The sequence below is a fragment of the Schistocerca americana genome, chromosome 3 (assembly GCF_021461395.2).
Source record: "Schistocerca americana isolate TAMUIC-IGC-003095 chromosome 3, iqSchAmer2.1, whole genome shotgun sequence".
Lineage (NCBI taxonomy): Eukaryota > Metazoa > Arthropoda > Insecta > Orthoptera > Acrididae > Schistocerca > Schistocerca americana.
The window spans coordinates 395,932,399-395,958,362 of NC_060121.1; the positions used below are offsets into that span (position 1 = coordinate 395,932,399).

The 25,964-nt window shown below is 43.4% G+C and overlaps 1 protein-coding gene across 1 annotated transcript in view; it reads left to right on the top strand.

The window, feature by feature from the left end:
- Window positions 1–619: 619 nt before the first annotated feature.
- Window positions 620–25,964, top strand: part of LOC124606110 (teneurin-a) — a 360,362-nt gene continuing 335,017 nt past the window's right edge. The window contains exon 1 of the mRNA XM_047138074.1: window positions 620–653. Coding sequence (XP_046994030.1) covers window positions 635–653 — 19 coding nt within the window. The 5' untranslated portion in view covers window positions 620–634. The remainder of the gene's footprint in view (window positions 654–25,964) is intronic.

Below are 25,964 nucleotides of genomic sequence, written 5' to 3' on the forward strand. Positions count from 1 at the left end.
CATTTTCTCCCATTATTCTGTTTTAAGTTCCCCTTTCTCGCCTTATGTATGTAACATTTTATTCTTATTTTAAGTTGTCATGCCACTCGGCTGAAGAGCGGCGGATTGTGCCGCTGACAGCCCTCCCCTGCCCATATGGGACAGGGGAATGAAATCACAATAAAGAAAAAAAAAAATTGGGCTGTATGTCCATCGTCTAGTTTTTATCCAGCACTGAATCGATGAGTGATTTGCTACCCACGCGGCGACAGTTTCTCCTGAACTAGCGTTGCGGCGACTCTACGTATTATAGCATCATCTGCGAACGTTGACAAGTAAGATTGAAATGTGCTACTCGTGTATGAATTAATGTTGTGTATTTAGATGTCTTTGAACCAGGACGCACGCGCTGTGCCGGCAACTGACGGCGACGTTTCGGCGTGTTGGCAGGCTGACTCCTCAGGGGGCGTGCGCTCTGATGGCGGCGGCGCCGCCGGCGGGCGCGGCGCCCGCGCTGCCCGTGTTTCCGCTGCGCGCCGCGCCCTACTCGGCGTACAGCCCGTCGCGCTTCCACGTGGACAAGCGCTGCCGCCGCCGCTGCTCCTGGAAGTGCTGCGCCATCGCGCTCATCCTGCTGGCCACCGCCCTCGCCGCCATGCTCGCCTACTTCGGCGGTGAGTAGCTACATCACTCCGCCATCTGACGGGAACCTTCATTCATTCTAGCCTTGACGCTCTCGCTTCTGAGCAGTGCACGTGTGAGGCTGAAACTGACAACGGACACTTGCAGTTACTTTAGTAGTTTCATGTGGTGTTATTGTAGGCCCATGTAATTTAGTGTCGTGAAGTACATTGAGGTGACAGAAGTCGTGGGATACCTACTAAAATCGTCTACATCTACATGATTACTCTGCAATTCACATTTAAGTGCTTGGCAGAGGGTTCATCGAACCACAATCATACAATCTCTCTACCATCCCACTCCCGAACAGCGCGCGGGAAAAAGGAACACCTAAACCTTTCTGTTCGAGCTCTGATTTCTCTTATTTTATTTTGATGATCACTCCTACCTATGTAGGTTGGGCTCAACAAAATATTTTCGCATTCGGAAGAGAAAGTTGGTGACTGAAATTTCGTAAATAGATCTCGCCGCCACGAAAAACGTCTTTCTTGTAATGACTTCCATCCCAACTCGCGTATCATATCTGCCACACTCTCTCCCCTATTACGTGATAATACAAAACGAGCTGCCCTTTTTGCACCCTTTCGATGTCCTCCGTCAATCCCACCTGGTAAGGATCCCACACCGCGCAGCAATATTCTAACAGAGGACGAACGAGTATAGTGTAAGCTGTCTCTTTAGTGGACTTGTTGCATCTTGTAAGTGTCCTGCCAATGAAACGCAACCTCTGGCTCGCCTTCCCCACAATATTATCTATGTGGTCTTTCCAACTGAAGTTGTTCGTAATTTTAACACCCAGGTACTTAGTTGAATTGACAGCCTTGAGAATTCTACCATTTATCGAGTAATCGTATTCCAACGGATTTCTTTTGGAACTCATGTGGATCACCTCAGACTTTTCGTTATTTAGCGTCAACTGCCACCTGCCACACCATACAGCAATCTTTTCTAAATCGCTTTGCAACTGATATTGGTCTTCGGATGACCTTACTAGACGGTAAATTACAGCATCATCTGCGAACAACCTAAGAGAACTGCTCAGATTGTCACCCAGGTCATTTATATAGATCACGAATCGTATCGGACTTACTTTTCCTTCGACGTGGCCTGGACTCAAACAAATCGATGGAAGTCCCCTGTAGAAACATTTAGTCATGCTGCCTCTATAGCTGTCCATAATTGCGGAAGTGTTGCCGATGCAGGATTTTGTACATGAACTGTCGTCTAAATTGTGTCACATAAATGTTCGATGGGATTCACGTCAGGCGACGTGAGAGGCCACAACGGTCGCTCGAATTGTCCAGAATGTTCTTAAGCAAGTGACGAACAACTGTGGTCCAGTGACATGGCGTACTGCCATCCATAAAAATTCCATCGTTGTCTGCGAACGTTGCGCCCTTGAATGGCTGCAAATTATCTCCAAGCACCTGAATGTCCAGAGGACCCCAGGTGCATGCAAGCACAGCCCACACCATTGTGGAGCCACCACCGAACTGCACAGTGCCTCGTTGACAATTAGAGTCCATGGCTTCGTGGGGTCTCCGCCACACTCGAACGCTACCACCAGCTCTTACCAACTGAAATCGGGACTCATCTGAGCAGGCCACGGTTTCCAAGTTGTCTAGGGTCTAACCGAAGTGGCTATGAGCCCAGAAGATGCTCTGCAGGCTCTCATCAAAGCCACTAGGTTCGGTCGTCTGCTGCAGTAGTCTATTAACGCCAAATGTTGCCATACCACCCTAACGGGTACGTTCCTAGTACGTCCCACATTGATTTCTGCCGTTATTTCACACAGTGTATCCCGTCTGAAAGCACTAAAAACTCTACCCAAACGTCGCTGCTCTCGCTCCATAAGCGATGGTCATCGGCCACTGCGTATCTGTGGTGATACATAATGCCTGAAATGTGATGTTCTCGGCACACTCTTGACACTATGGATCGCGAAATACTGAATTCCCTAACAATTTCTAAAATGGAATGTCTCATGCATCTAGCTCCAACTACCATTCCGCGTTTAAAGTCTGTTAATTCCCGTCATACGGCCATAATCACGTCGGGAGCGTTTTCGCTTAAATCACCCGAGCCCAAATGACATCTCCGCGTATGCACTGACCTTTTATACCTTGTCTACGCGATACAGGCGCCATCTGGATAGGTTCATATCGCTATCCCTTGACTTTTGTCACCTCGGTGTATGTCGCTGTCTGTGTTGTCACAGTCTTAGCCAACATAGACTACATGATAGGCTACATATAAGTATACACACATAGGCAGTGGATAGTGGGAATACACGGCGATCTGATTTGCAACTGCTTTGAAGCACATCTACCGTATTATTTCCGAGTTAAACGTGACCCGCGTCTCGTTGCAAAAAAAAATCTTGAAAGTCGGGAAAAATTGCATGCAGCACAGATCTGCATCGGAATACTGAAAATGCACCAGAAATTATTTTTAAAAAACTTACAAAGCGGAAACTGGCCTAAGCTCAGCACGGGCTACTTGCTCTATTGCTATGTGAAGTAAAGCACTCACAACAAAAAATCGTCTTTCCGACAGTGGCGCGAGTTGTCTACATTGTTTCAATAGTAATGAGCCTTGAAATAGAGAGCTCTTAAGCTCAAGCCACGTCGAAGCACACAGAGTTCTTGTTCTTTTACACTATGTGGTGCTGATCATTCTCAAATACACAACGACAAAACAAATAACGCCCTAGACTAATTTGCGACCGCCCAGTCGAAAAGGCACGCAAAATTCCGCAATGAAAATCGTTTTGCTGGTAAGGGGAAAAAACCGACGCTTTCGTCGTCACTGGGCTCCGTACGAAAGACTTGATGGACAGCGCTTATCTGGGCTGACTCCGCGTTGGAAAAATGCAACTCAATACACATGCGAAGCCATGGTATTCGATTTAACAATATTTAGAAAAAACGACTGAATTAAATCTCGAGCCTCGTACAAGATACTAGAGATATCTATTCTAGAACCCTGTATCAGAATGTGGCATCTTTACCTGTTACATATGACGAGGATAGTGAAAGAATTCACAAACCGCTATTAGGTAATTACCGCCGTAACGCAGATGCTGAAGGGGTCTAGATGGGAATCTTTAGAAGAAAGACAACATTATTCTCCTGAAATAATTCTGCATAAATTAAGAGGCCAATAATGGCGAATAACTGTGCAAAAATTGCATTGGCGCCATCGTATAATTCGCGTAGGGGGATATTAAGACGTTTACAGAGGCTTAAGAACAGTCAATATACAGTGGCTAGCTTTATATATATGGAGATGTAGAGCAAAAAGATTACGAGAACCAAATCCGACGAAACTCTTTCGTATCTGAGCACACTGCCTCTCAGTCGCTATGCAATGTGGGAGAGGTTAGTCAGACATGACTAGTCAGCTATTCTTCTGCATCCCATATAATCTCAAATGCTTATCTGGTGCTTATCTATGCTAAACATAGATTGCTTTAAAAGCGATCATTCTCAAAAAAATACTAATAAACTTGTGTGCAGTTCACAGCTTCTCACTGCACTGGTTTTCTTTATGCTGCTTTCCCCTTCTAGGCACTGCTCTTGTCATGAGTGTTTTCTCCGAAAGGATAGGATGACAGACTGCAGATCTCCGTCGCCAAGAAGTTAATGACAACATTCCAGTTCAACCATTTAATTCACTTGTAAGAAAAAAAAGACTCTGAAACACCTCCACCGACAAAACCCATTCCATTTATCCTATTTGGTCCATCTACGTCAGTTAGCAAACTTCTGAACGACTCTTGATACAACCAGTTATCCAATTCCTCTTGTCTGCTCTGGAATACAATCACATGTCTTCCTAACAACTGCAAAAAATAAAAACGTTCCAGTAATCAAATGCTGCGTCCTCCTACTAAGATTCAGTGTATCCGGCAATGGTTTAACCTTGGTAAGCGCGTATATTGACAAATTAGTGCAGTGAAACACTTGGTACATTATTTTGTAGGTAGGAATCTTTAAGGAATAACACGAAATATGATAATGTAAATGATCAAATAAGTAAACACTTAAGACGCTACGCTGTAAACATATCATTTACTCCGCGATCAAAGAGAACTTGTTGTCGTTACCATGTCTGGTGGGTAAGGATGATCCGTTTTGGTACGAAGTTTTAGCTCTGTTGTAATAATGGATAAAAAAATATAAGATTTTTAGTCATCAAGGTAGTTGTTACATTTGCAATATCTAAATCAATACATTCTTTTCAAATGCAATGGAAGACAGTGACCCCTTCACCTTGAAAATTATCTACGTCTGATCTCAACACAAATCAAGTAAATGAAGTTCTGTCACGTATTATTCTGATAATACACCCACATGGTCAACACTATAATCCATTGGCCGGCATAGCTGACGCCAACACTGGAAATGTTCTTTCTGCCTCCTGATAATTGTTTTCAATACAAATATATTTTTCTCAGTAGTCAGTATAATTATGTAGGTTTACTGACACTCGTGGATGACACATTCACCCACTACGTCATCCATTCATATTCCGCCCGCTTCAGAATTTCAGCAACGGTGAATCTAGTAACCGAGCAACAATATCCCTGACCCAACGCTTTCGACACCCTAGTCTCAATAATCGATCTTTGCACCTATACGTGACATGTGTGAATGCACAATGAATAACCATGAATAAGAAATCGTGGAACTCTTAAATACCCTTGAGGAGACTATCACAGTGAGTTGTGGATTTCTCAAGTACCCCACCAAGGTTAACGGAATGAAAGTTCACGCCACCGTGGTTAGAAAAATGAGAATTTCTCTTACGGAGTTGCTGCCATGTGGGGGAATGAGAGGCTTGGCTATAGTGCACCCACTTACACAAACAGTTCTGTGCCATTCTTGGTTATAAAAAAATCACGGAAAGTAAGATCGTTACGGAAAGCAAATGCAAAAGCAATTTCGCGCTCATTAGCATGGAAGTTCGTACCTGTCACAAGTTGCAACTCTTTATTGCGCTCTCCCCACATGTAGGTGGAAGGCCTGTGACTGCATAAAGCGGAGAAATGAGACGGGCGACTCCTTTCGTTGACCGTCTGGTTCGTTCTGCCTATGTCGGTCGGGACAGGGATTTACACAGCCTCCCAGCCCCTTTGTCTCGCTCACATTCGTTTCTGTTTTGTGCCTTGATCATACTGTCTCCAAAATCTGCTATTAGTGGGACTGATTTTTGGGAGCCCAAACGCTATCATATTTTCGCGTCTATCATCTTGCAATAAGGAAAAATAAATGGCACTGCTCAGAGAGACAGGGTTACCTCGACCTTCCGGAACGATGTCCTGGCAGAAAAACTACAGAACATTTCTCTCTCCAGTTGTATCCCTCAGCCTGCAAGCTTTAGAAGAGTTTCCACAGCGTTCAACTCGCCATCTGTTTCTTCAGCTGAATGGATATTTAAAACTGGTCACTAAATAAATTTCTCCACTTTGCCCACTAAAACAGTTTTCGCTACAGATATACCAATCTGAAACTACAGTTTGCATAATATTTTAATTAAAACTATTTGTGAACTAAAAAGTAACTTAGATACAGAGTAATATATGCTGGTTTGGCACATACATTTGGATCAGTTAGTTCAAATAGGGGATGTACGATGATACTGATGTTGGGAGTTTATGGGACGATATTCGAATATCGATAGAGACGTGTCTAAAACATCGATGTTACAGACAAAAAATCTAGTATCGATGCTAGCCAGAAACAGATTACTTCCTACCAGTGACAATAATCTTTTTCATCATTTAAACGAATCTTTTCCTGAACATTTCTCATAACGACCGCAGTTCGACACATGTATAACGAAGGATGTGGGCTTGGGAGAAGAGAGGGAGGGGGGGGGGGTAGCGACCAAGAGCAATATTTTTTATTTTTTAAAGAACTAACGTTTCCTATTGTAGCTAAGCGTGGACTAATGCCTTTCATTGTTCACGTTTTCGTTGTGTCAAGTAGTGTGTAAAACACGTTGATATTCGATTGGTGTACACGTTCGTAGCGTTTTTCCATAACAGAGCATACGTGAAACAGAGACTTTAGTCATCCATAACATATTATCCTTCACTATTCACAACAGTCTCCCAACGCTGGGACAACTTTCGATTCGTGGCGAGAACTCGTCGAGACACTTTAGGAGAGCTTTTTAACCCGAAACGAAGTTCCCTGAAGATTGTTCGATAGAGAGCGGAAAAGTGAAAATCTGAGGGTGCAGTGTAAGGTGAATAAGGTGGGTGCGCAATGAATTGCCACCCAACTCCTGTCCTGTGTTTTCTGCCACTCTAGCTGAATACGGGCGGGCCTTGTCGTGAAGTAGCATCACTTCACGCTGTCTTCCTGTTTTTTTTTTTTTTTTTTTTTTTTTTTTTTTTTTTTTTTTTTTTTTTTTGGATTGTGTCTGCAAGACGTCTCAGTTGTCAACAACAAATGTCATCAGTGATAGTTACATTTCGAGGAAGCAATTTGTAATACACCCTACCGCCGCCGTTCCACCAATTGCATTAAACCTTTTATTGATGAGCCCAAGTCTTTGACAGTCAATAAATAAACCCATAGTAACCGGAATCCAACACGTAAAACAAAAGCGCTGCGAACTTATGCCGGAACCAAATACTTTTCGGGAAAACATAGAAACTAAATCTGATTTATGCAGTGAACACTATAAAACGGCATAAAAGATTAATAACTTGCGAACTGGAACAGATACGAACCTACCGTTACAGCTCCGTCTGAAAAATCGGCTCCAATATCTTAAAAGATATCCTGTGGAAGTATGAATGACATCATACGTATTACCAATCCAAAGCTATAAAAAAGTGCGCTTAAATATTTGAGCTGTATAGCCACATCTACTTGTGAAAGACTGTTCTCAAAAGCAAAATACGCTCTCTGTCAGTGACTCAACAGACTGAAGGGGAAATTTTTCTCATAATGACCCTTTTTCTCAACAAAAATGGTGGATATTGAAATATTAATTACTGAAAATAAAGAAGTAAAAACTTTAAAAGGAAAATTTCTAACTATGACTATTTTTGATGACCGATTTCGGTTAGACTGACGAAACCGGTCATTAAAGTAAGTTAGCGATCTTGCCTATTGAAGTTTTTACTTCTATACTTTCAAATTATTCTAGATCGTTCACATACTTGAGTAACGTCAAGCATAATCAGTGATAGCTATTACCCTAAATCTTGATTAATACAGGGCGCCGCACGAAATGGTTCAAATGGCTCTGAGCACTATGGGACTCAACTGCTGAGGTCATTAGTCCCCTAGAACTTAGAACTAGTTAAACCTAACTAACCTAAGGACATCACAAACATCCATGCCCGAGGCAGGATTCGAACCTGCGACCGTAGCGGTCTTGCGGTTCCAGACTGCAGCGCCTTTAACCGCACGGCCACTTCGGCCGGCGCGGCGCACGAAATGTGTTACCAATTGTTTCTTTCACAATTTACGACACACGTTAGATATCCCGCTGGGATCTCTACAGCAGTACCAGCAGAGCTTGGAAAAACAAATGAGTTACTAAATGACGTGTAATTCACGATATTGCCACTAGGAGACTAGTAAGCAGCAATGGCTGATAATGGAAGACTGAAGACACAGCAACGATCGGCAATTGTGTTACTTTTTCATGAAACGAAAAGCCTTGTTGTGACTCAGAGGCGTTTTCGACAACAGTTTAACACACGATGGGTCCCTTGCAAGAAGACCATCCACAGGTTGTACGATAAATTTGTACAGGAAGGAACAGTACTGGAAGCGAAGCGACCTCGGCCTAAGCCTGTTTGTTCGCCGGAGAATATTGAAGCGCTACGAGTTGCTGTACAGAGAAGTCCCGGGAGATCGTGTAGAAAGGCAGCAGTGCAACTGGGAATATCCAGACGCTCCGTTCAACGCATTCTTAAAAGTGACCTCCATATGTACCCATACAGGATGACCTGTACACAGAAGCTCACTGAAGAACACAAGCAGCAGAGACTACTGTTCAGTGGGCGGAGGATAGGGAAGAAACTCTCAACAGCGTTTGGTTTTCAGACGAGGCGCATTTTCATTTAGACGGTGTGGTTAACAACAAAATGTACACTTTTGGGCCACTGAAAACCCACAAGTGCTTCATGAACGACAACATTACGCTCCGAGGATTACAGCGTGGGCAGCAATTTCCAGTCACGGACTTATTGGACCCTTTTTCTTTGAAGAAACTGTGAACAGCGAGCGTTATTTGAGCATGCTTCGAAGTAGCTTCATTCCACAGCTTCTTGCTACTGCCTTGCCCTTCAACACGCAGTGGTTCATGCAAGATGGAGCAAGGCCACATACAGCAAACACTGTGTTGGGGTTTTTACACAAGCATGTCGACAAGCGTATCATTTCACTCAGGTTTCCAGGTCGCTTCAACGACGGACAAAATTGGCCCCCCAATAGTCCATACCTCAATCCATGTGATTTTTTTCTTTGGGGGTACCTAAAGGAAAAAATTTTCCCGAAACGTCCACGTGATTTAATGGAGCTCAGAAGACTTATTCTTCAAGCTTGCAGTGAAATTACGGAAGACATGTGCCGTAAGGTAATCACTAACTTCAGTGTTCGTTTGAAGGAAGTTAGGAAACGAAATGGTGGACATATTGAGCATGTGCAGAGTTAGAACAAATCTCCATGGACGGTTCTTCATTGTAGTATATGTTCCTTTCAGATTGTATTGACAATAAAGTTTATATTCAAAAACTAAATGGTAACACATTTCGTGCGCCACCCTGTAAATGTCACGTTAGGTTACATATTTTGACTTTTACGCCATTCCACAGATTTGTCGTTTGCTACTGACGTTAGAAACTTCGATGTTTTGGAGATCGATTATTATGCTCGACCATCGATTGAGGTGTTTATGATGAAATTGATTTACCAACATCGGCACGTCCAGAGTTCAGATGCGCTCCAGTGAAATACGATATCCATGTGCATTGCAAAATAACTGCCTGATGCTCAGTATACGAATCACGAGTCGGTAAACTTCCTACGTAAATTACATTGTAGGGGATGAAAAAAAAAAGTTTAAAAAGTGCGTTTCAGAGAACTTCCACTAGTGGATTCTCGCGATCTCATCATTTCATAAATGGACACATAAACGGACTCTACTCTTCTTTTTAGGCGAGGAAATTGCCCGTGTTCCTGACAAATATTGGCCATACATCATGCCAAATGCGTGTGTTTCCCGTCGCTTTGTGAATCAGCAGTTCCACTTTTGCGGCACGCGGGTGTTTTGTAACTGGCCAGTTCGCTTGAATTGCTCTATCAGACGCTCTAAATTAAAGTAAACATCAATTCTACTGTTCTAAACTGAACAAAGCACATTAATCAAATCAGTGTTTGCATGATACGTAAATTACCAGTTGCGTTTCTCGCGCTGACATTCAGCTCGCTACAAAGTCGTACCTACGGCAATTTTCCGGGCGCAAGAAGCTTGACGAAAGCAGTTCATGTTCATTATTCCCCTTCCTTTTCCCGTCGGGCATTCCGCTCGAAACGTGACCGCCTCCACTGCTCACAAAGCGCTGAATCACGAAGGTGGTCTCGTGCGAGAGGTGCTCGTCATTTGAAGGCAGGCGAAAAGACTGGAGAGAAAAAAAAAAAGAGAAATACGACACGGCACTCGCTGACAGCACGCAATTAAATTTTAATTGCGAAACGAATAAAACGATCATTAAAGTTCTCGTTGTATACAAAACCCTTAAAATACTGACCGTGCGAATTTTGCGAGAGATTTTTCATTCCATTTGTTAGTAAAAACACACGGGAATAAGAACGTACACGTAACACAGAAGTGAAGATACTTCTGCCTCGGGAAAATTTTCGGACGATAAATTTAGACTCAAATAATGCAGGCTACAATTAGATAACAACTTTTTTTTAGAAAATAAAAAAAATATCGAAAATTCTGTACCGTTTCATAATTAATTTTCGCGGCCGGAAATATTTTACGGGGAGACCATGATAATTTATTCTTTAAACGCAAATAGAACGTCTTTGTCCTAAGGAATGCGTAATTAAATTAGAAAGTTAATCATTTTAATTTGGCCATTTAATTTTCAGTCTGCGGGTCCGTCAACTGGCGAATATTTTTGCATCTCTTCTCTTCGTAGAAATGACGCGCAAGACAAATGTATAGGCAATGTCGTACATTACAGAAGAGGAAATATAATTTTTGGTAGAATGTCCTTAATAGCTTACGTACCTCTAATGTGTGATAAAGATTAATCTCCCAATCTCTTGAGATAAAGATTTTGTGAATCGCGTTTTCTTAATTTGGAGGAACAAGGTCACAGAATCCTCATTTTTTTCCCCTAACCGTCATAGCGTTACAGTATTCTCAATGGATGAAAATAACACAACTGAGTTGCTAAAGAGCTTCGATCATCTACCCAGCGGTATACATAGTTTAACAGACGAAAAAGTTATCTTCAAACACAAAGTGAAATCATATCTGCTCCGCAGAAGAATTTCTTAATGTGTGGTACTATGACTATTGTGTGTGTGTGTGTGTGTGTGTGTGTGTGTGTGTGTGTTGAAACGCCCCCTTTGGAAAATTGGTGAATTACTGTGATGGTAACCCCTTACGTTATTTGATTTTCAAACAGCTGAGCAAAACTGAACGTACTCAGACATTTCTCTCTTTACTTATTCTGATCAACACTAAGCTGACACACAATATTTTTAGCGCAACTCAATCTGACTTTCAATAATCCCCACAAAAGAATGGCCCTGACTAACAATAATCTAACCCTTCATGAACCACTTACCTCAAAAAAATCATCGTTACTCGAACTACTGCAATATAGCGAGCGCCAATCCTGCCAGCTAAATGAAAGAGTCTAATTACGGAAGGCACTAACTACTGATAGGCATAGTTAGCAAATTAAAGATTTTGATAGAGACCTAACAATGCATTTACATTAATAATGTTCAAAAGTCTATATATATATATATATATATATATATATATATATATATATATATATATATATATATATATACATCTCAGTTCGTCCGCTCTCAAAACTCTGCCATCTCTCTCCCCACATCCACCACTGCTGGCGGCTCACCTCCAACTGCGCAACGCTACGCGCTGTTAACATCCGACTGCCCAACACTACAATAGCAAATATTCCAACAATGCCAACCAGCCGCAGACTGCACACAGCACAGCCAGTGATTTTCATACAGAGCGCTACGTGACGTTGCCAACATGAAAACCTAAACAGCCTACTTACAGTGTGTGTGAGTGAGTGAGTGAGTGAGCGCGCGCGTGTTTAAAAGAGACCGAGAAAAAAGCGAAGTTAAGTAAAAATCACTGTATGCATGAAGAAAACCTTAGAAGTTCTGTAAATTATTAGTATGTAGCCTTCTATATTTCCCACTGAGAAAATGTACTATAAGTGTACAGCTGACTCGTTCCACATTTTAGGAGGGGGTCGCAATCAATATACACTGAACCTGCACATCTCTACTACTAAATGCCTATCCAACAGTTTTCAGGAGCAAAAACATATGACTTTCAATATTTCATGTAATTATTGACCTAATTAAAAATTTTAAGATGCTGCCATAATCTGCCCATTAAGAGGTAGAGATTTAACAAAGAATGTCGAGTATTAAATTTAGAAACAGCGTATGTGTCTTTAGACAGCGCAAGTTACCCAGACTATATTCATCCAGTGATTGAGACTGAGAGCATTTAATGATTTCCAAATAATTTTATACAAAATTTCTAAATTTTCGAAGCTTTTTATTGCTGATACGCCCCCACAATAGTGAAAAAACTTACTGCTTACTACATTTTTGCTGCTCGTGCAGAAAAACTGCAGGATCGGGAGTGACGTTATAAGTGGCGATAAAAGCTTCCGTTTAAAGGCGTTACTGCACAGTATATTACAACGTAGCACGACTCCGATGCTTGTATATAAACAAAGACGTGTAGGCAAGGGATTAGCGTGATTTACTTGTATATAGAGGATCTATGCAAGGGCGATGTACTTGAGGACAATATTACGGATATGGAAGAGGATGTAGATGAAGATGAAATGGGAGATATGATACTGCGTGAAGAGTTTGACAGAGCACTGAAAGACCTGAATCGAAACAAGCCCCCTGGAGTAGACAACATTCGATTAGAACTACTGACAGTCTTGGGAGAGCCAGTCCTGACAAAACTCTACCATCTGGTGAGCAAGATGTATGAGACAGGCGAAATATCCTCAGACTTCAAGAAGAATACAATAATTCCAATCCCAAAGAAAGCACGTGCTGACAACTGTGAAAATTACCGAACTATCAGTTTAATAAGTCACAGCTGCAAAATACTAACGCGAATCCTTTACAGACTAATGGAAAAACTGGTAGAAGTCGATCTCGGGAAAGATCAGTTTGGATTCCGAAGAAATATTGGAACACGTGAGGCAATACTGACCCTACGACTTATCTTAGAAGCTAGATTAAGGAAAGGCAAACGTACGTTTCTAGGATTTGTAGACTTAGAGAAAGCTTTTGACAATGTTGGCTGGAATACTCTCTTTCAAATTCTAAAGGTTGCAGGGGTAAAATACAGGGAGCGAAAGGCTATTTACAATTTGTACAGAAACCAGATGGCAGTTATAACAGTCGAGGGACATGAAAGGGAAACAGTGTTTGGGAAGGGAGTGAGACAGGGTTATAGCCTCTCCCCGATGTTATTCAATCTGTATATTGAGCAAGCAGTGAAGGAATCAAAAGAAAATTTCGGAGTAGGTATTAAAATTCATGGAGAAGAAATAAAAACTTTGAGGTTCGGCCGATGACATTGTAATTCTGTCAGAGACAGCAAAGGACCTGCAAGAGCAGCTGAAAGGAATGGATAGTGTCTTGAAAGGAGGATATAAGATGAACATCAACAAAGCAAATCGAGGATAATGGAATATAGTCGAATTAAGTCAGGCGATGCTGAGGGATTAGATTAGGAAATGAGACACTCAAAGTAGTAAAGGAGTTTGGCTATTTAGGGAGCAAAATAACTGATGATGGTCGAAGTAGAGAGGTTATAAAATGTAGACTGGCAATGGCAAGGAAAGCATTTCTGAAGAAGAGAAATTTGTTAACATCGAGTATAGATTTGTCAGGAAGTCGTTTCTGAAAGTATTTGTATGGAGTGTAGCCATGTATGGAAGTGAAACGTGGACGATAAATAGTTTACACAAGAAGAGAATAGAAGCTTTCGAAATATTGTGCTACAGAAGAATGCTGAAGATTAGATGGGTAGATCACATAACTAATGAGGAGGTATTGAATAGATTGGGGAGAAGAGAAGTTTGTGGCACAACTTAACTAGAAGATGGGATCGGTTGGTAGGACATGTTCTTAGGCATCAAGGGATCACCAATTTAGTATTGGTTGGCAGCTTGAAGGGTAAAAATCGTAGAGGGGGACCAAGAGATGAATACACTAAGCAGATTCAGAAGGATGTAGGTTGCTGTAGGGACTGGGAGATGAAGAAGCTTGCACAGGTTAGAGTAGGATGGAGAGCTGCATCAAACCAGCCTCTGGACTGAAGACCATAACAACAGCAACATGTATTTCCATCTTGCGTGCGATAAACGTGGGAACGTGAACTATGACGACGTCATTAGCAAATGCGTGCTAACAGGAGCGACGTGCTGTTACCCATTTCTTGATTACCGAAGGACAAACACCGATAGACATCCGTCCAAGAATGAAGACTGTGCGTGGGCAACATGTTGTGGGACGTTGTGGGACGGCGCGCCAATTTCTGTGCTGGTGCTATTCGATACAAGACGCCGGTCGATTTGAGAGGCCAGCCTCACCCAGCGGGGGAGACCCGAGCACCTGCCCTACAGTCATGATTCAATGATCACGCCTTCAGTCCCTCAAACAAGCCCTTCAAGGGTCGACGATCCCTGTCGGACGAGGAAGTGCAGCTGGCTGTTGCAGCACGAGACCTTGTTTCTCCAAACGTGTATCTTCAACCTGGTGTGTCGGTGGTATGATAGCCTCAGTGGCCATGGTGATGTCCCCTGATTGGCATACCCATTCTGAACTGTGTGGCCTTCGAACGCAAGCTTTTAGATCGCTCCTTATAATTTTTTAGTTCTTTACTACTCTATCCACAACGGCACACCACACGTAACACCACTGAATGTTCCTGCAATTTGGATCATTATGCGACACATAGTTCAGGATATATGACGTCATAAATATTGAGATGTGTGAGACACTAGCTTTTCTGAAAAAGGAGTGCAAATTACCCATACCGTACTCATGCAATGTTTCGTAATGAGAGCACCTAGCGACCTCCAACAAACGTGAAACATGATTTCAAACCTTTTTTTAACTTCTTCTCGCTTACGTGTTTAACGTCAAATATTTAGCGCATTAATTCATTTGTGAACAGACATTTGCAGCTGTTTTATACGTGTTAGTTCGAATCTTTAATTAATTGTGGTTGAGGTTACTTGTAACTAAGTAACTAACTAACTAATTAACCAGTTAGAAGACTCCAAAGACAAAGTGATACTGTCACATTGGCTTATGTTGTTTCGTCTATAGCTTCGTTGAAAATTCACTTATACCATTTCGTAAGCTAGAATCATGGAAGCACTTGTTCAATGCCTTACAAGTCCAGAGTTGAATGTAAATCAGAAGAAATGCTCGAAACTTTACAGCCTGAAGCAAGAGCATGCCCCTGTTCTAAGCAACAGGGAGAGAGCCAGTATGAGATTTTCACTCTGCAGCGGAGTGTGCGCTGATATGAAACTTCCTGGCAGATTAAAACTGTGTGCCCGACCGAGACTCGAACTCGGGACCTTTGCCTTTCGCGGGCAAGTGCTCTACCAACTGAGCTACCGAAGCACGACTCACGCCCGGCACTCACAGCTTTACCTCTGCCAGTACCTCGTCTCCTACCTTCCAAACTTTACAGAAGCTCTCCTGCAGGAGAGCTTCTGTAAAGTTTGGAAGGTAGGAGACGAGGTACTGGCAGAGGTAAAGCTGTGAGTGCCGGGCGTGAGTCGTGCTTCGGTAGCTCAGTTGGTAGAGCACTTGCCCGCGAAAGGCAAAGGTCCCGAGTTCGAGTCTCGGTCGGGCACACAGTTTTAATCTGCCAGGAAGTTTCATAACAGGGAGAGTGATTTAGCCGCCGCGGGATTAGCCGAGGCGTTGCAGTCATGGACTGTGCGGCTAGTCCCGGCGGAGGCTCGAGTCCTCCCTCGGACATGGGTGTGTGTGTGTTTGTCCTTAGGATAATTTAGGTTAAGTAGCGTGTAAGCTTAGGGACTGGTGACCTTAGCAGTTAAGTCCCATAGGATTTCACACACATTTGAACTTTTTTTTTTTTTTTTTTTTTTTTTTTTTTTTTTTTTTTTTTTTTTTTTTTTTTTTTTGTGGAGAGTGATTTGAGATTTAATGACAAACAGCTCTGTGTAGAATTGCTTCTAGTGAATATCCATTACATGTTCTCTATTTCTTCGAACTAACACTAAGTTAGTACGTGTCTGTTTTGCGGGGTAGGGTGCGAGTTCGGTTTTCATAAGTGAGGAGTGGTGGAGAGGGGGAGGCTTGGGTGGAGGGGGGAAGTGTTAGGCATCTGCCTTTCCCTTCCCCTTGCTGGTTACACAGTTGACCTGGATTCTGCTTATAAAAAGCAAACCGCAATGCCATGGCCGTGGTAGAATCAGAAGAGCAGAAACGCAATACTGTATCTTCACTTTCTACTGTTATTCTGTAAAATCATCAACATAGTACACAACGCTATTGAAGTACGAAGGTAACTTTTTACTCGAAGAACACAAGGCGTTTCTGCAGCAGCTGGAATGTTATTTACCTGTGACATGTTTTAGTCTAATGCCCTCGAATATCTTAACGAATGGAATGCGTCTGCCACTTCCAGTGGAGCACAGTGCCTTTGCCTTGGGACCCAAGCACAGATTAGAAGTTAAATTTATTTTGACTATCGCGCAGTTAAGCTTCTCAAGTGCCGGGATTAGAGAACGGCTTAGAGACCGCGGATATCGTAACTGCCTGGCGCTGGAATCACGGACCTAGAGAGCAGAGATCAGTGTTATTGCTATTAAACTTCTCGCGGGGGCAATGGAGCATGGAGAAGCGAGGGCTTATCTCGATATTAAGAGCTCGAGATAATATCACGTGCAGCTTTAGTGACTGTAAAACAGTATTCTCCAGCTGTGGGTTTTTATTGGACAGTAATTATTCAAAAACTACTAAGGGAATTGCTGTTAGACTTTTATCTTAGGTACAGCTGCTCAAAAACTGGAACATACGTTAGGATTCTGCATTATTATCTAAACCCTCACCCTGAAATTCAAAAATTAGATAGCATTGTCATTTAAACGAGTATTTTGTTTTGTTTAGTGAAATCAGCGCGTCACGCCAATGATGTTTCTCTTTTTTATAATGTCTTCTGATTAGTTTAATGCGGTTGCTCCTGTGTCAATGTCTATACTAAGAGCAACACATACACCCAGCATCCTCAGTTATCTGTTGAAAATATCCCAGGCTCTGTCCCTCCACTTCTTGTCCTCCGTGGTTCTTTCAAGTACCGTGGAAGTTATTCCCTGATGCCCTTATCATATGCTGTATAATGCTGTCCCTTCTTCCTACCAGTATTGTCCACATATTCTTACTCCTCCCCCCCCCCCCCCCCCCCCCCGATTCTGCAGAGAACCTCCTCGCTTCTTATCAGTCCATTTAATTTTGAGCTTCCCTCTATAACACCCGCATCTCAAACGCTTGGATTTCTTTTCCTGGTTTCCTCACTGTCCTCTACCTACGATTTTCGATATCAATATCAATTCTAAACTCCCTGGCTCTATCGACCGATTGCTGATAAACGCACTCCAGCACTGCGGTTGTCTTGTTGGATGAAAGTAAGGTATCATTGATTGAAGCCTCGAGACTTACAAGAATAAAGGTATGGACGCAAATTTATTTATAAATTTATTTCATCTTGTAAGATTAGACCCATGAGGCTCTCTCATACACCTAAGCATATATTGTTAGCGAATTAACATTGCAGTATGGTTAGTAAATGATGGTATGGTGACGGCGATGATCATGGTGATGCAATGATGAATATATGATTTTCAGGAATATCAGCCTTATTAAGACAGTGTTAAATAATTAAGTTATTCTCGAATATGAGTAATGACATCTAACAGTTATATGGAATTAGTACAGAAGGAATCAGATGTGAAGAAAAAGTTGATGGTTCAGGGGAAGATTGAGGAATTATAGGGTAAGACTAGTACTTGAGGTCGAAGGAAGAGAACAGGAATGGATATCAATGAGGAAAGCATTGATAGAGTTGACAATGTGACAGAGACACTTGTGTACTATTGGACGCAAGACAAACGCCTGTAATAAGCCGAAAGGAAAGCTTGTTAAAGACATAGCAAAGCTCAGCCAACAAGGGAGGTTTAAAAATGTGCCACATTCTAATACAACCCAGTAAAGAAATTTAGAGAAACTGCTGAAATGCAGATTAGGATAGCCGACAGTGGTTGACGCCGCTGTTATGGAAAGTAGGTTCAGTGCCTTACATACCGAGTTACCGGGATAAACATGTCTAGAACTGGTCTACGTAAGAAGAGCCATATGGCGTTGCCGGCTACAAAATCCATGGGGTCTTGTTCTACCGCGTAGGTGGTGAAACTTTCTTACTCTGCTCAAATTTCCGTCGTTTCTCCACGAAATCTGGATCTTGTATTTCAAGTGCACCTTTTTCGTGTAGGCAACTGTAATTGGCAGAAGTGGACAATGATGGCTGTGTCATTCATAAGAGAAGGTAGATGGTGAAACCCGTTCCGGTACACAGCCTATTCCTCTGGACTACGACGGACGAATCACTATAAATGGGCTAATCAGTCTATGAGGCATTGAGGAGAAATGTGGAATTCAAGCAATGACATTGGCGCATAGTGTCGCGATCAGAAACTGTATGTTAGCACATCTCCTACAAGAAGACCCAATACCGGTGCTAAAATTTCATGCATTGTAGCAACTTCCAGAGGCTAATCGTCGTGTCAAGGGTTGTTACGTAGACGACTGATCAAGATGTCATAGTTTCTCGGCAAACTGTCTTTAACCATGCTTTCAGCACCTTGCAACAGGAAGTATGTTGCCGAAATATTACTCTCATAATAATTTATCGAACATCAAACTCAGTTCCTCTCCTGAGCTGAAATCTATACAGCGTTTGTACCACTGGTCCCGTCACAGTGATTTGAAGTTTAAGTAGTGTCTTGTATTACGAAGATGTATTCACTGTTGGTAAGTTCCGGCATTTTGCGTTCCAAAGCCAATAAATTTTTAATGCACAATTATATTCCACCTTGGCTGTATTTGCTGAAAAATGTGCACTTACTTGCTTACGATATAGTCTGATACTGACTATTTTCGTGTGAGCAGAAGAACGTACGTCACAGTGGTGGCGTTCTTTCGTGGGTAAAGTGCATACAACTAGTACTTTCCATGCGACTATCTCACGTTGGATAATAAACCGAGCAGTCAAAAGTGACGTGAAGGATTCTGCCATGTGAAGATGTGCCGTGTATGACGCCTGAATATTGCGGTTAGAGTGGGAATGGGGTAGGTCTAGATACGATGTCTGAACAGTCTATTACAGAAATGTGTGTAGTGAGCATTGCAGCATAACGAGTTAAACAACTTTGAACGAGGGATTATAATCGGAACAAGAAGATCGGAGATGGCCCAGTAATTTGCATTTCTACAGTCTGTAGGATCTATCTTCAGTTTCGCAGAGACAATTTTCCCCAAAGCTTAAACCGCAGCATAGAACGAGCGCAAGTGTTTCGCTAACGGGCGTAGCGTCCCCTCTGATCGACACAGTCTGTTGTAGATCAGATCGCCGACGATTTGAGTATGGGCCGCCAGGAACGAGTTTCTACTAAAACTTTATGAAGGCAAAAGCAGGGCAAATCCCCGCTGATCGGCGCATAAGAGTATAGCATACGTCCCTGAAGCATTAGAGTCTAAGCGTCAAAACGGTTGTGTACACGCAGGAGGTGACTCAGTTACAGTCTGGACTGTGTTCGCATGCCGGCCGGGGTGGCCGAGCGGTTCTAGGCGCTACAGTCGCAGGTTCGAATCCTGCCTCGGGCATGGATGTGTGTGATGTCCTTAGGTTAGTTAGGTTTAAGTAGGTTTAAGTTCTAGGGGACTGATGACCTCAGAAGTTAAGTCCCATAGTGCTCAGAGCTATTTGAACCATTTGGGTTCGCATAATTCCATTTAGCCCCCGTTGCCCGGTTGCAGGAATCAATGACAGGTGCAACTTCGGCGGTAGACATTATCGCAGATCATATTCATCTATTTCTCGCCTTACAGTAACCTGCAGGAGATGATACGTTTCAAAATAATAACGCGAAATAGATATGCTCTTTGGTTGCACGCAAGTGTCTTGACAAATATGTCAGTGAAATTATAAATGTCTTCTATCTCATCACATCTCTCCCTTACCTGGTTTCAGGTCTTGAGGAATTATGAGCTACCATTCTTTCACAGACACTCAGGCACCTCATTAAAAACGTCTCCAGTGAAGTACAAGACGTCATGAAGGCTAAGGGTGAACACAACCTATATTAATGTGGGGTGTCCGGACACTATTGATGAACATGGACTATTAAAGAATGCTATCGCTATTGGCCTTGAAGTACTTTTTCCTGACCACTTAAAAATCCTCAATCAGATATCAGCAAAAAGTGGCGAAAAGAATGAGCACTCAACAAATAAGTACGGAGCTAAATCAGTATGACCTGCGCTGTCTTCCCCTTTGTACAGAACAACATCCTTGTACAGTATCTTGCTATAGTTCTTCTGCATCGGATCACAAGTTCAGTGTTTCATAATGATAGACGTGATCCAGTTCCTCGCCCGTCACCGGTGGGTAGATCGATTCCCGGCTTCTCTGTTTACTCTCTATTCTGAAACAATATTTAATGCATTAAGGATGCGCAAGCACTTCATATATAAACCCGAGTAGTACTTCCACGCCCACAGTCTGCTTCCAGCAACACAAAAGCGCAACAAAGGGCGTTGTCCATCCAGCTCGGTCGATGGCACTTCTGAAAACCGCGCGGACCGAGTGACACATCACAACGGCGCGGGGGAAAGTTGTCAGACAATGCGCGCGCACGCCCGCGGACACGGCGCGAGGCTTCACAGGTTCTCCCGCCGATAAATACGCGCAGCTGTACACGTGAAAAATAAATGAAGCGCAAACAGCAGAACGCCGGCTGGTTTCGATCGCCTCCCCCTCACCCCTTCCGCCGCTCGCTACCTGCTACCGTATCCCCGCCCGCGCGCCGGTAGGCAGTCAGCCGTCGTGTGATAACGGTGCTCGGGCCGCTAAATGTATTACTGCGAGGAAGGGCCCGCCGGGCCCATCTCCGGTGACAAAAGCACCTGTGCCGGGGGTGCGCGCGGGGGCGGAGGCGGACGTGGGGCCGGGGAACCTGGACAAAAAGTAGCTACAACCGAGCAGCCTGACTCCGGCAGAGGGCTGCCTCGTTTCGACGTATTAAATGCTTATTTTACAATGCAGTCTCTGTACCCGCGCCAGAGCTTCTTGCTAATAATGCGTCTTACAGTGGAGCAGTCGGTCCTTCACGAAATGTCAAACACACACACACAGACAGAGAGAGAGAGAGAGAGAGAGAGAGATTATGAAGTAAATGAGTTTTTACTTTCTAGTATTGTGCCTGCGGATGACAATATGCAAAAGAGCAGAAGAGAATTCATGTAGGGAAGCATCTACAAAATTTGCTGCGTGATGATGCAATTTTTAATAGTAAAAGCGAAACGCGTACAGCACGAAAAATTCGTTTCACTCACTTGTAATTAGGCGAACTTAAAATGATAAACTGGGTGAGGTGGCGTAGTGGTTAGCACACGGGACTCTCATTCGGGAGGACGACGGTTCAAACATGCGTCCGGCCATCCTGGTGATTTTCCTAAATCGCTTCAGGTTAATGCCGGCATGGTTCTACATCTACATCTACATCTACATACATACGCCGCAATCCACCATACGGTGCGTGGCGGAGGGTAGCTCGTACCACCACTAGCATCTTCTCTCCCTGTTCCACTCCCAAACAGAACGAGGGAAAAATGACTGCCTATATGCCTCTGTACGAGCCGTAATCTCTCTTAACTTATCTTTGTGGTCTTTCCGCGAAATATAAGTTGGCAGCAGTAAAATTGTACCGCAGTCAGCCTCAAACGCTGGTTCTCTAAATTTCCTCAGTAGCGATTCACGAAAAGAACGCCTCCTTTCCTCCAGAGACTCCCACCCGAGTTCCTGAAGCATTTCCGTAACACTCGCGTGATGATCAAACCTACCAGTAACAAATCTAGCAGCCCGCCTCTGAATTGCTTCTATGTCCTCCTTCAATCTGACCTGATAGGGATCCCAAACGCTCGAGTAGTACTCAAGAATAGGTCGTATTAGTGTTTTATAAGTGGTCTCCTTTACAGATGAACCACATCTTCCCAAAATTCTACCAATGAATCGAAGACGACTATCCGCCTTCCCCACAACTGCCATTACATGCTTGTCCCACTTCATATCGCTCTGCAATGTTACGCCCAAATATTTAATCGACGTAACTGTGTCCAGCGCTAAACTACTAATGGAGTATTCAAACATTACGGGATTCTTTTTCCTCTTCATCTGCATTAATTTACATCTACATATATTTAGAGTTAGCTGCCATTCTTTACACCAATCACAAATCCTGTCCAAGTCATCTTGTATCCTCCTACAGTCACACAACAACGACACGTTCCCGTACACCAGAGCATCATCAACAAACAGCCGCACATTGCTATCCACCCTATCCAAAAGATCATTTACGTAGATAGAAAACAACAGCGGACCTACCAAACTTCCATGGGGCACTGCAGATGACACCCTCACCTCCGATGAACACTCACCATCGAGGACAACGTACTGGGTTCCTTTGAAAGGGTACGACCGATTTCCTTTCCCACTCTACTCAAAGCCCACTGGACCGATGAACTCGCTGACTGATCCCCTCCTCCAAATCAACCAACCAATCAAAGTGATAACTGTCAACTAATATTACACGCAAAGGAGGAAACAGCACCACCAAGTTAGAGAGACTAGTATTCTACATCCGTATGTACAAACAAATTCCGCAATCCATCGTACGGTGCGTGGTGGAGGGTGCCCTTTACCACTATTCCACTTGCTTTCCTGTTCCAATCCCAAATAGTGCGATGGAAAAACGACTGTGTATATGCCTTCGTACAAGCCCTAATTCGTCTTTTCTTCGTGCTTCTTACGCGAAACGTACGTTGGTTGCAGTAAAATTATTCTGCAGTCAGCTTCAAATACCGGTTCTCTAAATTTTCTCAATTGTGTTCCTAGAAAAGAACATCGCCCTCCTTCCAGGGATCCCCTTTTGGGTTCCCGAAGCATCTCCGTTAACACTTGCGCGTTGTTGAAACCTACCAGTAAGAAATCTAGCAGCCCGCCTCTGAACCGCTTCCATGTCTCCCTTTAATATGAAATGGTACGGGTCCCAAACTCTCGATCAGTACTCAAGAATAGGTTGCACTAGTGTTTTACATGCAGTCTCCTTTGCAAGTGAATCACACTTTCTTAAAACACTCCCAATAAACCGAAGTCGACCATTCGACTTCCCCACTACAATCGTTATGTGCTCGTTCCATTTCATATCGCTTTCGAATGTTACTCCTGGATATTTAATCGACCTTACTGTGTTAAGTAGCAACCTACGAATGGTGTAGTCTAACATTACGGGTTTGTTTTTCCTACTCGTTTGCATTACCTTCCTTTCTTCTACAGTTAGAGACAGCTGCCGCTCATCATACCAATTATAATTTTTTTCTGTGTCATCGTGTATCCTCCTACAGTCATTCAACGACGACAACTTCTCGTACACCACAGCATCATTCGGAAACAGCTGCATATTGCTTCTTACTCTGTCCTCAAGATCATTTCTGTATATAGAAAATAAGAATCATCCTATCACACTTCCCTGTGGCAGTCCTGACGGTACACTTGTCTCTGATGAACACTGGCTGTCGAAGATAATCTGCTGGATTCTGTTGCTTAAGAAATCTTCAAGACACCCACATATCTGGGGACTTATCCGTGCACTCGTACCTTAGTTAATAGTCTGCAGTGAGGCACCGTGTCATATACTCTCCGGAAATCTAGAAATATGGAATCTGCATGTTGCCATTCATTCATAGTTCGCAGTACATCATGTGAGAAAAGGCCAAGCTCAAGTCCCACGAACGTTGGTTTCTAAAACCGCAGCCGGCCGCTGTGGTCGAGCGGTTCTAGGCGCTTCAGTCCGGAACCGCGCTGCTGCTACGGTCGCAGGTTCGAATCCTGCCTCGGGCATGGATGTGTGTGATGGCCTTCGGTTAGTTAAGTTTAAGTAGTTCTATGCCTAGGGGACTGATGACCTCAGATGTTAAGTCCCAAAGTGCTTAGAGCCATTTTTCTAAAACCGCTCAGGATCCGCTGCGCCTCATTTGTAGCCTCTGACACTTCCGGTGGCTGAGCATGATGCTTTCGCACTTACTAAATGGCCCTGTGGCGAAACTTGCTGCTCTTCTTTGTATCGCCTCTATTTCCTCCACCAATCCTATGCGGTAACGGTCCCAAACTGATTCGCGGACAGAAACTGTTGTGTCTCAAGAAAATTTATTACATTCGAACTGACAGAATGCGCAAGAATTGTGAAGCAAACGATTTTAAGGATACTGGATTGTAATTTTGCGAGTTCGTTCGTTTATCCTTCTTACATGCAGGAGTCGCCTGAGTTTTTCGCAGTCGCTTTGGATTTTGCGCTGAGAGAGGGAAGTACGCCGCTGGATCCTCCCTTCAATATCTACTGTATCTACATCCGCACTACCCAAGTTACTCTTTGGTGCGTGTCGGAGGTACTTAGTGTGTCATTGTCACTTCGCCCCTTTCCTGTTCCGGTCGCGAATGGGACGCAGGAAAAACGACTCTCGATGAGTATCCGTGGGCGAGACATGTTTTAGGAGGAAGTACTGGCTGACTGCTCAGGAACGTATACTCTCTGGATTTTAACTGTAACCCATGTCGGGATCCACTGCGCCTCATTTGTAGCCTCTGCCACTGCAGTTGGCTGAACATGACGCGTTAGCACTTACTAAATGCACCTGTGTCGAAACTTGCTGCTCTTCTTTTTAACGCCTCTATTTCGTCTAACAATCCTATGTGGTAACGGTCCTAAACTGTTGAGCAATACTCTACTATCGTTCCATCGAGGATTTTGTAACCTACCACCTTCGTAGATGGACTACACTTTCCGAAGATTCTTTCTACAAATTTACGTCTGACATATGTCTTTCCTACTTTGGTCGTACATTTCAAATTGTTCCGTACGCATACTCCCAGGTGTCTGACGCTAGTGGTTATCTCTTGATTGATCGCCAATGTGTAATCAAACGGTAATGGCTCTCTCCTTCTATTTACGAGCCGTAAAATAAATTATTTATGCTGAAGGCCGACTATCAATCCCTGTACCAAGCGTCTCTCCTCTGCAGAGCTTCGTGCATTTCGCTACAATCCTCTAGCATTGCTGCAGAACTGCATCATCTACGAACAACCTCATAGATCCTCTGACGAAATCCACCGTGCTCCGCGAACCGGCAGAACTTGAGCGCAGGCCTGTGAGCGGCGAGTGCTATACCTCTCCCCACCCCCACCCCCCCACCCCCACCCCTCACCCCCACCCCCACCCCCACTCCCATCGTCACAGAGAAAAGAAAGGAAAAACATGAGGAAACTGGTGGAAACTATTAAATGGATCTTAAGGGATATGCCGGAGAAATGTAGAATGTGTTTGTATACCCTGTCACGCTGCAAATCAGTTACTTCAAGCTGCAGATCAGCATGAAATGGGTACTGGAAGCCTTATAATTTTCCCATTCCGTTGCACTGCAGTTCCTGATTTATTTTCGTTTATTTCTGACTATGAATGGAGCTCGGTCTTGAGACACAGACTAATAAATTCCGTGACAAACCTACATTTTCTACACTTTCTTCAACGCTGTTAATAATCTCACATTCAGCTGTGTGCCTATGATATCTACACTAGCATGGAGCGCTAAAGAATATGCAGCAATCTCTTTACAAAGATTTTTCAAGTAGCC